Raw genomic sequence first — 14,473 nt, 5'->3', positions numbered from 1 at the left:
CTTCTGCAGCACAGTGAGAGGAAGAGCCACTGATCCATTTTGTAATTTATCTTTTGGTTTGATCCCAGCATTTCCCCTTTGTTTCTGACTTGATGCTGTCATCTGCAGGCTCAGTGAGTTCACTTTGGCAAAGTCTTACATGAATAGAAGCATTTACTCAACAGATTAGCTCATAGTCATGTGCATGTATATGTGTGTGTGTGTGTGTGTGTGTGTGTGTGTGTGCGTGCGCGCGCACGCATACATGGAGCATCCTTAATCCTTAAATCAGGGACTTTCCTTCCGGGAAGGGAACCCAAGATTGGTTGTTTTATGAGGGTGGCAAGCAGACAGCCAGCAGAGGGGGCTGGAGTTGGTTTAGGAAAATTCTGGGAACAGCCATACTGCAGTGTGTGGACCTTTGCCATAGGGAAGGTGGTGGGCATCTTTGGTTGAAAAAGAGGCGGAGAGGAGTTACACATCTTTTCTGGATTTCAATCAAACCCTCTTCTTTTACAATTCTCAGGCTGAATGAAAACACAGGAAGCTTCTAGTCCAGTGGTTCTCATCTGACTGTGTATCAGAATCACCTGGGATTACAATTTTTTTCCAATTTCACTGAGATTTAATTGGCATATAAGATTGTATTAAAGGTGTACAACATAATGATTTGATATATGTTTATACTGTGAATTGATCACCACAGTAAGTTTAGTAAATATCCATCATCTCTAACAGTTACAAATTTTTTCTCATGATGAGAAATTATTTATCTTAATAATGGGAAGTTTGTACCTTTTGACAACCTTCACGCATTTCCCCTACTACTTACTCCTGCCTCTGGGAACCACCAATCTGTTCTCTGTTTCTATGAGTTTGGGTTTTTTGTTTGTTTGTTTTTTAGATTCCACACATAAGTGAAATCACACGGTATTCATCTTTACCTGACTTATTTCACTTAGCATAATGTTCTCAAGGTCCATCCATGTTGTCTAAAAATGGTAGGATTTCCTTCTTTTATGGCTGAATAATATTCCATTGTATATATACACCCTATCTTCTTTATCCATCCATTCACTGATGGGCCTTTAGGTTGTTTCCATGTCTTGGCTATTGTAAATTATTCTGCGATGAATATGAGGACGCATACACCTCTTCAAGACAGTGATTTCATTTCCTATGGGTATACACCCTGCAGTGGAATTTTTAGATCATATGGTAATTCTATTAATTTATTGTGGAAACTCCATGTCGTTTTCTGCGGTGGCTGCACCAATTTACATTCCCACAAGCAGTGCACAAGGGCTCCCTTTTCTCCACATCCTCACTAGCGCTCGTTATCTCTTGTCTTTTTGATAATAGCCATTCTGACAGGTGTGAGGTGATATCTCACTGTGGTTTTGATTTGATTTCCCTTGTAATTAGTGATGTTGAGTACCTTTTCCTGTGCTTGTTGGCTGTTTGTATGTTTTCTTTGGAAAAATGTCTGTTCAGTGCCTCTGTCCATTTTTTAATTGGATGATTCAGTTTTCTGCTGTTGAGTTCTATGAGTTCTTTATATATTTTGCATATTAGCCACTTATCACATATATAATTTGCAAATATATCCTCCCATTCTATAGGGGGCCTTTTCATTTGGTTGATAGTTTCCTTTGCTGTGCAGATAGAATTACTTATTCAAAAATGGAGATTCCTGGGGTTCTTCTCCAAACTCCTCATTTGAAACTTCCAGAGGTGGGGCCTGGCACTCTTTAACATTTGCCCCAGGTGGGCTGGGCTACCATGAGATGCCTAAGGCCACACAGCTAGTGGTGGCAAATTGGAGACTAGAATATGAGTCTTCTGACTCTGTCCAAGGCATTGCCTCTTACAGCCCGAATGTCCCTGGGGCTTAAAGCTTTGGGAAACAAGGCTCATATTGGATGCAGGAGAGTATGTTGAGTGGATCTCTTATCTTGCAGACCACTAATCCACATAATTTAATTACTTTCCTACAAAGGGGCTTGAATTCTTTGAGCGAGCAGAGATGGCTGAAATGGACCACTTGCTCTGGGATGACCTGGCACCTGCTGACCCTGTCTTTGACACGAGGCAGGATTTCAAAGTCCTCTGTGCCTACCTTCACCTGCTCTTTCTGGGGACTAGCCCTATTCTCTTGGCGACATAGGAAAACAGGCTTAGATTTCTTCCTGTTCTGTAGCTGTTTCATTTCCCTCCCTTCTTCTTTCCTTTTCTCTCCCCTTTTTCCTCTTCCTCCCCTCTCTGCCCGCCACCCCCAATAGCTTTATTGGACATACCACGCAAGTCACTCATTTAAAGTGTACAGGTCAATAGTTTTTCAGTATATACACAGAGTTGTGCAAACACCAGCACAATCAATTTTAGAACATTTCATTACCCCTAATGGAAACCCCATATACATTAGCAGTGATTCCCCCTCCCCCCTAGTCCTAGGCAATCACTAATCTACTTCCTATCACTATAGATTGGCCTGTTCTGCAAATTCCATCTAAATACATGGTCTTTGGTGACTGACTTCCTTCACTTAGCATGTTTTCAAGGCTCATTCATGTTGTCTTATGTATCAGTACTTCATTCCTTCTTATAGCCAAATGATATTCCACTATATGGATATATCACATTTTGTTTATGCAATTATCAATTGATGGACATTTGAATCTTTCCATTTTTTGTTATTATAAATAATGCTTCTAAGAACATTAGTTCTTCAAGTTTTTGGAGAGCCATATGTTTTCATTTCTCCTGGGTATATACCTAGGAGTGGAATTGCTGGGCTATATGGTAACTCTATGTGTATCCTTTTGAGGAATTGTCCGATTTTTCCAAAGTGGCTGCAGCATTTTACATTCCTTTCAACAGCATATGAGAGCTCCAACTTCTCCACATCCTCACCAACACTTATTATTATCCATCTTTTTAATTATAACTATAGCCATCTTAGTGGCTATGAAGTGGTATCTCATTGTGTTTCTTGTTTTGCATTTTTCTGGTGGCTGATGAAATTGAGTTTTTCTTTTTATGTATTTGTTGACCATTTGTATATCTTCTTTGGAGAAATGTCTGTATAGATTCTTTCTTTTTAAGAAAAAGATGATATTTTATTGTAATACTGTGTGGCCAAAGTATTCTTTAGATTCCAGAGAAAATTGGTTAAGGTGAAACTCCTTTGAAAATTCCATACTTTACTGTCAATATGGTCTTTACATCTATTCTAACTATATCTCAGACAATTTCTCACTAATTAGGTTTAATCTTTATTCCAACAAATTAATAAAGTAGTTAAATGGTCTCTCTCTCCATTTCTAGCTACTATTGATTCTTTTCAGTTAAAAGCTGTCCTGGCCCGCATATCGAGGCAAACTTTGGGACCTTATCAGATTTCAAATAGCCTTGGAATTAGGCTTCTCTGGCCCTGGGACCACACAGGCTCAGTATAGGTAACAGTGACCCAAAGCTACAGAAAATAACATGCTTCAACACTGAATCATTTTCAGGTCTGTGCTGTGTTACTAGACAAGTTTCTATTATAAGCAATACCTTGCTCTTCCCAGGTCAAATTATCACCCCACTCAGTTCAAAGTTGATGATTTTCAGTATAGATTCTTTGTCCATCTTTTAATTATGTTGTCTTTTAATTACTGAGTTTTAAGAGTTCTATATATTGTAGATACAAGTGCCTCTCAGTCATATGATTCTCCAATACTTTTTCTTAATCTGGGGGTTGTCTTTGCATTTTCTTGATAGTGTCCTTTGAAGCATAAAAATGTTTTTTTTTTTGGATACTAGAAACCCAGTTGTAAATAATTTTATTTGAGTTATTTGATCTTTCAGATTATTTATACTTTTAGATTACCTGGGGCCACTGTTCTACATCAAAGCAGGTGCTAGAAAGTTGGTTGAAGAAGAGATGTCTGCTTCATGTGGATTTGACTTTTGTAATCTTGCTTTTTCTGATATTCTGATAGTAATAATAGCTACTGTTTATATATTTTTGTGCCAGGTACCTTGATAAGCATATTTTTCTTTGACTATTTCTTTAATTGAAGTATAGTTTATTTATGATATTGTGTTAGTTTTCAGATGTACAGCATAGTGATTTAGTATCTTTGCAGATTATATTTCATTACAGACTACTACAGGATAATGGGTATAAACCCCTGTGCTATACAGTATATCCTTGTTGCTTACGTATGTTCTATGTAGCAGTTTGTATCTGTTAATCCCATACCCCTAATTTATCCCTCACTCCTTCCCTCTCCCCTTTGGTAACCACAAGTTTGTATTCCATGTCTTTGACTCTATTTCTGTTTTGCATATACATTCATTTGTATTATTTTTTCTAGATTCCACATATAAGTGATAACATAGAGTATTTGTCTTTCTCTGACTGACTAATTTCACTAAGCATAATATTCTCTAGGACCATCCACATTGCTGCAAATGGCAGTATTTTCATATTTTTATGGCTGAGTAGTATTCCACTACATATTTTATATATATAAATACACACACCACATCTTATTAATATAAGTGTCTATTGATGGACACTTGGGTTGCTTCCAAGTCTTAGCTATTGTAAATAATGTAAAGCACAAAGTTCTAAATTTTGATGAAGTCCAATTTATCTATTATTTTTTTGTTTGTTTTTGTTTTTATGTTGTTGCTTGTATCTTTGGTGTTATATGTAATAAATGATTGCCAATCCAATTGAATGAAGATTTATCTAAGAATTTTATAGTATTGGTATCTTTGATCCATTTTGAATTAATTTTTGTATATGGTGTGAGGTAGGGATCCAATTTCATTCTTCAATTTCATTTAGTTGTTCCAGCACCATCTGTCAGAAAGATGATTTTTTCCCCTCATTAAATTGTTTTGGCACTTTTGTTAAAAATCGATTGACCACAAATGTATGGATTTATTTTTAGACTCTCAATTCTACTCCATTGATCTAATGTCTTTCCTTATAGCAGTACCACACTGTCTTGATCACTGGGGCTTTCTAGCAAGTTTTACAATTGGGATACTTCTACTTTCTAGGTCTCCCCATTTAGCACACACAGCAAAGGCTGAGAGTGGCTTGAGTGGAAGAGCCTGATGAGGTGGGCTGAGGATGTGTAGGGAGAAGTAGAGCTGTGGAAGGGGATAAGTTAGCAGGATTCAGGCGACCTAGTCTTTAACCGTTGTCCTGCCATAGACCTGTGTAACCTTAAGGAAGTCATTTGATATACCTGTGCCTTGGCTTCCTATTCTGTAGAATGGAGGCTCTGGGCTAGTTGATTGTTAAAGGAATTTTCAATTCCTAGAGGCATGAGAGTCTAAGTTTCCAAAGGCAAAGTCAATGCCAGGACCCCCTGATTTTATAGCTAAGCATTCATTAGACTTTCACTCACTTGGAACTTAGGTATGAGACAGAAAATGTAGATGATGACTCTGGATTATCTTGTCATATTTTGATAGCACACGTAGCTATCAACGAATCGTTGAGCATGGTGGTGTCTAAAGGACTCAGGACGCAACTGGAAGAGCTCTTACTTGGCCCCAAATGGGGCATTTTGGACATTAATAGGGAAAATAATGATGGATCAAAATACACCACGTAGAGTTAAATTCATGAGTCCATAATGATGCTGTAAAAACTCCCAAGTATTTGGAACTTCTGGACCTTGAGATCTCTAACAGAGAAGCGCCAGGTCATCCCTTTACTCAGCCTGGGTTACATGGCTGCATCACCCCCCATAGATCCCTGTGTCCCTGAGGACTGTTTCAGCACTTCCCTTCCAGGTAGCTTTTATGATTTTGTTATTGTGTTAATCTATTTGGAGGAGGCATGGGTGCGCTCCAGAGTTACTGAGTTATTGGTAAGGGGTCTATATAGCTCTACTTGCTAACTGCATAAATAATGCCTCACTCCGGTGTGTACAATTGCTTCCCTTTGTTTTCCAAGGAAGTTGCTTCTGTTAGACGAAGAATCATGCATCCTCTTCAGTGTGTGGGTTTTGTGATCATGTGCTTTCTCAAATGGGGCTCATGGACTTTGGAGGATTAAAAAGATAGCTTTTTGCTGAAGAAGTTGTGGCCAATGGGCTGGAAGGGTGGATGGTAGCCCTGATCTTCCTCCTCACCTCAGCCTTCCCGCTCTGGGCCTCAGTTTCTTTATGTATAGAAACAAAACACTGAGGAATGTACTGCTGATATAGGCAACAATGTGCATTGTGCTAAGTGAGAGAAGCCAGACTCAAGACGCCAATACTGTATGATCTTCTTTGCATGTCTTTCTGGAAAAGGCAGAACTGGAGGCTCAGAAAACAGATCAATAGCTGCCCGGAATGGGGGTGGGAGGGGGGAGGGGATTAACCATAATGGGGCTTGAGGGAACTTTTGGAGGTGATAGAATTACTCTCTCTATATCTTGATTTTTGGTGATGGTTACATCACTGTGTAAGTTGGTCAAAATTTGTAACACTATATCTAAAAAGGGTGAATTTTACTGTATGTAAATTATACCCCAATAAACAAGCAAAACATAAAACACACACACACACACACAAGCACACACACTCACAAGCGGACTAGAAAATCTCTCAGGTCCTCTCTGCGCTAATACTGAGTTTCTGTACTGCGGGTGCCCTCACGGGCAGGGCAGCAGCAAGAGGTAGCCAGGGCTGCCTTTCGTTTTGAAACTTTCTTTCCCTATTTGCTCCTGCCCTCCCCCAACTCAGAAGGGTCTACCCATAATGAAATGGGAGAAAGAGGGAAAAGCAGTTTCCTTTACTTGGTTGGCCATTTTAGGGACGAAACCCTCCCTCCATGCAGGCTGGCGTGGGCCTGAGGGATGTTCTCCTGGGACAGAGACCTTGTCCAGCTGCTCGTCCCAGCTCCGAGGACTGAGTAACTGGCCCAGAAATGGAATATTTTTGAACAAGAACTCAGACTCCAATCCCAAGGAAGCAGCTACAAAGGCTTGTCAGATAAACAAGCATGCAGATGGAGTGCTAAGACGCCCGCCCTTGTTTCCATCCAGGGTCTGCAGGAGGCGCCCCCAACCTCTGTCCTGCTATTAACGAGATCTAACGTGGGGTTACTGATCGAGGCCATCCAGGTTACACACAGTGAGGGAACCAGGCCTTCGCTGGGAAGGAGAGAGCAAGGGCTTGTCACAGGCAGAGAGAGACCATCACCTGCACAGGCAAACAAAACCCACACCTCCGGGCTGGCAGGAAGGGCTGGGGAAAGCTGCCCAGCAGGGATCTGCAGAATCTTCCACCTTCACCGTCTTCCACCTTTTTATCGCCTCTCAAGGCCTCTCTTAGCTGCAGTAACAGCTAATACCAGCCCGCGTTCTGTGAGCACTTACTAGGTCCCAGGCCCAGGCTAAACCCTCTAAGTTAATTCACAACAATTAGAAGATTTTGAAATCCTTACCTTGTTTTACAATTGAGGAACATAGTGCATAGCCCGAGGTGTGCGGCCCAGGCACTGCAGTCAGGGGCTGTTTCCGCTTCATCTGCTGAAATAAGTCGGATCCGGCCGGGTAGGCTGCAGGACTCTGAGAGGACTGAGCCTGTGCCTTACAGGGTCAGAGCCCAACAGAGAGCTCTGTTCCAGATGGAGGTACGTTACCCTCTCCCCCTGTAAAACAAGCCAGAGCCTGCAGCCTTTCCGTGGCCAAGTGGGCCTGCCCCTCGATGTGCAGGGTCTGGGACAGATCCCATCACCCCCACTGCAGGTGCTGGAGGGCTGGGTGCAGGGACAGTGGCCCAGGGGCAGGTGTCGGAAGTCCCAGTAAGAGGAGCTACGAGTTCAGAAGGATGCTTCTGCTCAGGAAGGCAGGTTGGGGGAAAGCATGCTGGCAGAGCTCTGTGGCCCAGTGGGGAATCAGTGCGCTTCCTGGATGCTTCTCCAAACCACAGAGTTTGGAAGCTGCTACATCCCAGGAACAGTCCGAGGATCAGAGACACCTGTCAGAGGCCCTGAGAAATTGGGAGCTGTCACCAAGGAAAGGGACAGCCTCATGCCCTTTATGCCAGAAGTCCCCAAAAGGATGTGGGGAGAGAGGAAGCAGTCAAGAGGGATATAAGACAATTGTGGGTGGGCACAGCTTAGCATTATAACCAATATCTCCAAATCTCTACTGCCACCTTGGACCTGAAACAGATCTCAGTGCTTGGCAGTCAGCGGGATCGTGTGATAATGACAGCTTGCTAAACAAAGATACTGGAAATATGCCAGATGGCTCAGCTGGGAGGGAGGAGTTCCAGGTTCCCTGGAGGTGGTGGCCACAATCAAGGAGGACAGGGAAGTATGGCTCTTTTGCGGTGGGGCCAGGACCTGACAGTGGGATATGATACAGACCTGATACTTCAGGGGCTGTCGCAGGTGTGACCTTAGTCTTGACCTTGTGAGACAGGAAGTCTTGCTCTGGGAGATGGCCCAGAGGTTGGGAGACAAGTTGGTTCCTTTGCAGATGTGACTGAAGACCCATTCCCACACTCCTGAGATGGTTTCTACTTTCGGGAGCAGAATCTCTGCTGCTGAAGCAAACTGCTAGGTGCCGGCCTCACCGTTAAAAGGAGTGCAGTACCGTGGTTCCTTTTTACCTTGTTCTCCGTCTCCTCTCATCTGTCTGGCTTCCAGGCTCTCAGAGCCCTGCTGCTTTGGCGTGAGTGGAAGATGAGGTCGTCTGTCGCTCAGGAAACCAAGGCTCCCTGTAAGGATCACTGTCAGTGTGCAGCAGACTTCCATCTTGGGACTTTATTTACAAGTGTCTGGCCACTGCTGACACTCACCCGGCCACTGGGTTTTGTGATTGAGCACAGACCGTGGGACACAGAGACCACCCAGCTAAGGAGACCTCAGCAGAGTTAGGGGCTTCAGCCTTCTGGAGACACTGCCACCCCAACCTACTGGGATGTGTCTCCTACCCCAGAGCTTCCCCGAGCTGTTCAGCATCCAGCTTGGGAGTGAAGGGAAAATAGGCCGTGTGTGTGTGTGTGTGTGTGTGTGTGTGTGTGTGTGTGTGTGTGTGTTATAATGGGGCACAGTGGGGAGTCAGGAAGAGTGGTAGATTGTTTCTTCTAGTGGCAAATCCTGCCCAGCAAACCCCCAAACCAAGGAGCCACACAGAGTTAGCTGGATAACAGTGGGTTCAAGTTATTTATTTTCAGATGGTACCAGCATGTTTGATTCTGGGGTCCGAGCCCCAAATTCCAGAAAAATAAACTAATGAGAACCACATGCACTATGAGAAGGCCATTCCGATGTGTCTGTGATCATGCGGTGAGTGGGCAGAGAATGCAGACCAGGAGCCCTCGGTGTGGAGCGGGGCCTCTCTCCTGGGACTGCTGACAGCAGCTGGCTCTGAGCCCTCATGGGGACTGGGGAGAGGGCCGAGGCCGGGTCGTTTGGACCCTGTCCGTTTATGGCCCCGGGCCCTTTATTGCTACATTTGCTACTTTGCTACTTTATGGCCCCTGGGTTGTGCCTAGGGGATGCCTTACCAGTGGGTGGTACTAATGAGTAGGCTGCTGGCGTCTGCCGTTGCCATGGTTACATAAGCACAGACCTCTCTTCAGCGGGTCCCATGGTGAGTTCTCGGGAATTCATTTGGCCACTATCCGATTGTGCCGCACATGGTCCTCGCTACATACACAGCTCAGTCAGCCCCTTTGGAGGCTGGTGGCATATTACCTTCCCCCCTCAGGGCTTTCCAGCTCCTGAACTTTGCTTGGAACACCTCCCTCTAATACAAAGACCAACAGCCCTCCATCCTTTCCAGCTTCCGGGGAGGCTTCCTAGGGGTGGCTTTTGAAGCCCATACGTTTGGAGCCTAATGAGAGGAGTGCATTTTAGGAAAAACATCAACTTCTACCACCAGCCAAGAGGCCAGATGGGTGGCAGGCTCCTGCTTCATGCCCTGTTGGTGAGGTAGTTTGAACACACCAGGAACCCTGCTACAGGAAAAGCCCCCGGAGCACATCCCAGTGTGTTCACTGGTCTAAGAAGCAAGTCAGAGTGGTGAGAGGTCCCTCCCGAGTGCTGGCCTGTATCTGACTCCTTGGCAGTGGTGGGCCTGGAGCACGGTCCGGCTGACTGCACTGGTGGGCTGGGTCCTGCTGCATCCCAGGGTACAGCAACACCCTTCCAGCAGAAGAAAGCATCCCTTCCTGGAAGGCAGGAGCCCTCACCCCAGTACAGAGAGCTCCCGCTGCTCCGGTCAGGCCCTCTGGCTGCTGCGGGGTGGGCATTTACACGTGCCAACTTGCAAGCTTTACTCTTCCCATGTCGGCAAAGTTTATTTCAGTCAGATGCTTGATGCCTGGTACCTGGTGTCTGACCAGATGGGTGGGTGATCACTTCTAAGACTGCCCTGATGCTTTGGCCATGGGGCTGCCTACATGATATTTGCCCTGTGAGCCCTCGTTGGGAAGAGTCCCATATCCAGAGACTGTGCCCAGTCAAGGGAGCTAAGGCAGGACAGGGCAAAACAAGCAAAGTTTCTTTTGCTACAGAATTGCCTTCAAAAGTCTAATCTGGTCTGAACTTTTGCCTGTGTCAACCAGGCCAATGGACAACTGGCCAAGACCAGATTTTTCAAGTGTATGTGCATTCTAAGGTCTGCGTGGTAGACTGACCTTGGACAGGTCAACTTGGGTAGAGCAATCTTGTTCCACTCCCCTGCTGCTGGGTGCGATCTACTGGGGAGCACGGTGGGGATCACAGGACCAAGCATGCCTTGGCTGGGAAGCAGGATGAGGGGCTTATTGCTCTGGGTTTGAATCCATCTGAAGCATCCTTACGTCTATGAAGCCTGGTGGATGTCCCCAGAGGTGTCTGGAAGCCTTCAGCCTGCTCCATCTCAGGGCTACAGCCCACCTGGCTCTGGAGGAGGGGGCCCTCTGGGGACCTCCAGGGTGGGTCATGCCTCAGGAGCTACAGCCAGGGGGGTCACAGAAGTCCTGGCCAGGGAAACCACCCCTGCTCTGGCTGCAGCCCTGAGGAAGGACAGGAGGGCTCCAGGCCCTTGCTCAGGGTAACTGAAAGCACAGAGGCTCCTGCCATTCTGGAACTGCCTTTGCCCCCATGCCCTGTACCTCACTGTCAGCACAGCCCGGGCACCTGGGCAGGGAGCGGCTGCCTGCGGGCAATGTTGGGTGCAGAGGAAATTTATCTGTGATTTTTTTCTGAAACAGGAGGTCTATGTGAAAAACAAGGGATTAAAAAAAAGGTGGGATGAGGAGGAGGGGTTCAGAAGATCCCACGACATGGGAAAGGGCTTCACCTAACTCATTCACTCAATTAGGATCTGCCAGGTGTCACCGAGAGCAGGGCTCTGTGCTGAGATGGTGTGTGGCAAGAGGGGGAGGGAGTGTCTGCAGGGAATCTGGGTTAATAGCACCCCCTTTGGAGACACTCTGAGGGCTCAACATAGTATCTCATGTCCACTGTACTTCAAAGTGAGAGCAGCTACTGCCATGGGGAAACTGAGGCTCGGGGGTCAAGAACCCACCAGGGTACCAGGGGAATCACGACTCCTCCTGCCCACGGTGGCCCTGTGTGAGGGATGGAAGTGGACAGCCTGGTGACAGTGCCCTGTGCAATCAGACATACAACAGGGCAGGAAGGAGGGCTTGGAAAGATGGTCCTAGGGGAGCACCCAGGAGGCAGCGCCTGCAAACAAGCTTATGAACCTCGACAGCTGGTGCATTTGCCCAGATGAGTAAAGAAATACCAGTGATTGCTGTTTTGCTTCTGCGTTTGCTGTTTATACACTCCCAAGGGAGATTTTTCACCTCTGGCCAAAAAGAGATCAAAGGAGGATGGTCATAGCAAGTGAATGGAGTGGGAGGGTGAGTGTCTGAATTCAAAAGCAGGTTGCTTATACCGCTCTGTCCAAGGGCTTATGGGGGTCACAGCGATGACAGTGACAACAAGGAGAGTAATCGCTACCATTTGCTAAGCACCTACGACACGTCAGGCACCTGCCTCGGTTCTGTACATCGTTCCCTGGCAGCCAAGTTGGCGGAGGGTCATTTTGACACATACACAAGGGGAGACAGTGGGTCTTATGCAGGCGTCTGTAGGTTTAGCTCTGTGTCTGCGCTTCCCCGTGATGACTGATATCGTGGAGGGGATGCCTTGGCTGGACTGTCATCAGAGAGCCACCGGGCCCTGGCCTAGCCCCTGGGCAGCAGATTCCACCAGTTTCTGGCACAACTGAGACGTGGCCGTGGGGGTGCCTCTGTCTGGGCCCCTCCAAGCTTCCACGGGGGCTGCCAGAGGGGAGCATCCCAATGGCCCCCAAGGTCATGGCCACTTTTATTTTGAGTAAGACATGGGGAAACACACCAAGGAGCGAGGGGGCAACAACAGAATAAATTACGAACTGGTAAAAATTTTAAAAGATGGTCAGAACCCTCACGGCTACTAAACCACCAACTCTCTCATCTCCATTACTGCTTCCTCTCCTGTTGGGCCCTTGAGACATTTGACGGGTGCAGAGGGCAGCCGCCAATGCCTGAGGAGGCCTCTTTGAAAGGTGGCCTCAAAGGGGGTTGGAAGAATTTGAGGTGCTGCAATCCACGAAGTGGCTCAGTGCTGACAATGTGATGGGGGCGTGTGGAGTGAGGGCGGCTTGGTCCTGGCTCCTTATACCCAGTGGCTGCAGGGATGGGGGGAGGCAGGAGGAGGTCGGGACACTGTGGTGTAACTAGGGTGGGTGCTGGGGGTGCTCCGGAGAGGTGGTGGGGAGGTGGGCATAATACTGGATGTACTCAGGGCCGGCTGGTCCCTCTTGAGTTTGCTGGAAGGCATGATCCCCCAGACAGCAGGAGGAGTGATGACAGTCAGAAAATAACCTCAGGTGATAGTCACAACAGACGCTCCACTGGTGTTCTCCCCAGAACGAGCCAGGGACCAGGACCTCTGAGAGCGGGGTGTCAGTACGCAACTGTACAAGGAAGAGAGGCTTGTACACAGGGGCCTCTGCCGGGCTGACCCCAGGCTCTGTGGACTCTCTTTCTGGCCTCCCTCTGGTTCACCCACCGCGTCTCCCCACCAACGCCCATCACGACCCTCACTCCTTCTCTTTCACAGTGACCAAATCTCCCCGCAAGGCAACTCTGTCCGTGGAAATGGAGCGCCGCCGCCCGCCCGTGTGGTCCTCGGGCCCGGGCCCTGCGGGGGGAACCGTCAGGAGGACTGCATCAGGCCGGTGAGGCGCTTGCCCGCCAGTGACTTTCCCTGCAGAGACAGCGACACAGGGGCACCACAGGCGCACACACACACAGAGGACAGAGACAGAGAGCCAGACAGGTGGATTAATTTTTGCACCAGCCCCCGAGGTCAAACGACTTAGCTTACCGACCCCTTTGATCTCTAGGTTTGAGAGCCTGAACCACAGACAGCTGAACAGCCAGGGCTCTGGAGCAGGTTAGGAGGTGGGACTCTTTCTGGGGTGTGGGAATTTTACTTACCCCAAACTAGGCATTTCAGCCCTTAGGTAGAGCATCTCTTAATACCCGTGGACTGCCCCTGAACTTGATTTTAGCCAGGTGAGGAAGAGAAAGTAGCTTGGGGCTAGTAAGGTCAGGGAGTGTGGATTGCCCCAAACAGATGGTAGTTAAGGATCTGGGTGACTCGGGACTGAGGAATTAACTGGTCTTAAGAATATGGATGACCCAGGAATCCCATTTGAAATGCAGGACTGAGCCCTCCTTGGGTCCTCCTGATGACTGTTTTAGGACTGGGAAGGTACAGGGGCCATCTGCTGAGACCTGGAGCCTGGAGTGGGTGAGCAGGTGTGGCTGCAGGACCCAGAGCAGCACGCTTCTATGTTCTTGGTCCCCATCTGTGGTACCCAGAGGATCAGGAAGTCTTAGAAACCCTTTACTTACAAACTATGTAGCCATTGTTTTGAAAAGAAAAAGGATAAACTCGACCATGAGGCCTGGTCCCTAAGGCAGAGAGGTCCTGAGAGAGATTAGTTGGTCTCTTGCCGGGAAGGAGGTGGCTCAGGAGCCTCTGATGTGGGACTGGGCACCAAAAAGAGGATGAGCAAGGGTCAGTCCTCTGCTTATTTCCCTGGTCGTCGTCTGCACCCATCCCCTGCTCGCCTGCTTCAGAAATCCATAGCATCGGACAGGGATCTAGAGGAGAGTGTGGCTGGACCCAAGCAGATTGATCACAGTGTCTGAGAAAACACTCAGAACCCACCCTGTTATTGACAGTGGGTCAGCAACACCAGTGCCATCTGCCTAGGGCAGCCCGCAGTCGCTCGTCAGAGCTGCAGGGTGAGGTTGCAAGGGCCAGCTATTCCCCATGTTCATTTCCAAATGGGGTGTGAGGGCTCATCTTGTTTACTGGGCTTGGCTGCGTATAAGCTGGATGTAATTAAAAAAAATTGATCAGGTTTGTGAAGCCTGGCAGGGTACTCAATAAACCTGCTGATTGATGAATTGATGGATAATGGGCA

At 47.3% G+C, this 14,473-nt stretch overlaps 1 protein-coding gene across 3 annotated transcripts in view; it reads right to left on the bottom strand.

Annotated features, from left to right (window-relative positions):
* Window positions 1-12,874: 12,874 nt before the first annotated feature.
* RGS6 (regulator of G protein signaling 6) overlaps window positions 12,875-14,473 on the bottom strand; it is a 479,670-nt gene continuing 478,071 nt past the window's right edge. For 2 of the 3 annotated variants that reach the window (XM_010976565.3, XM_010976566.3), the window contains one exon: window positions 13,084-13,242. In XM_010976565.3, coding sequence (XP_010974867.1) covers window positions 13,192-13,242 — 51 coding nt within the window. In that variant the 3' untranslated portion in view covers window positions 13,084-13,191. Of the gene's footprint in view, window positions 13,243-14,473 lie in introns of all 3 variants that reach the window. The other variant, XM_010976555.3, reaches the window with a different exon arrangement.

This window comes from Camelus dromedarius, chromosome 5 (assembly GCF_036321535.1).
Source record: "Camelus dromedarius isolate mCamDro1 chromosome 5, mCamDro1.pat, whole genome shotgun sequence".
Classification (NCBI taxonomy): domain Eukaryota; kingdom Metazoa; phylum Chordata; class Mammalia; order Artiodactyla; family Camelidae; genus Camelus; species Camelus dromedarius.
This window is presented reverse-complemented; position numbering and strand designations above follow the sequence as displayed.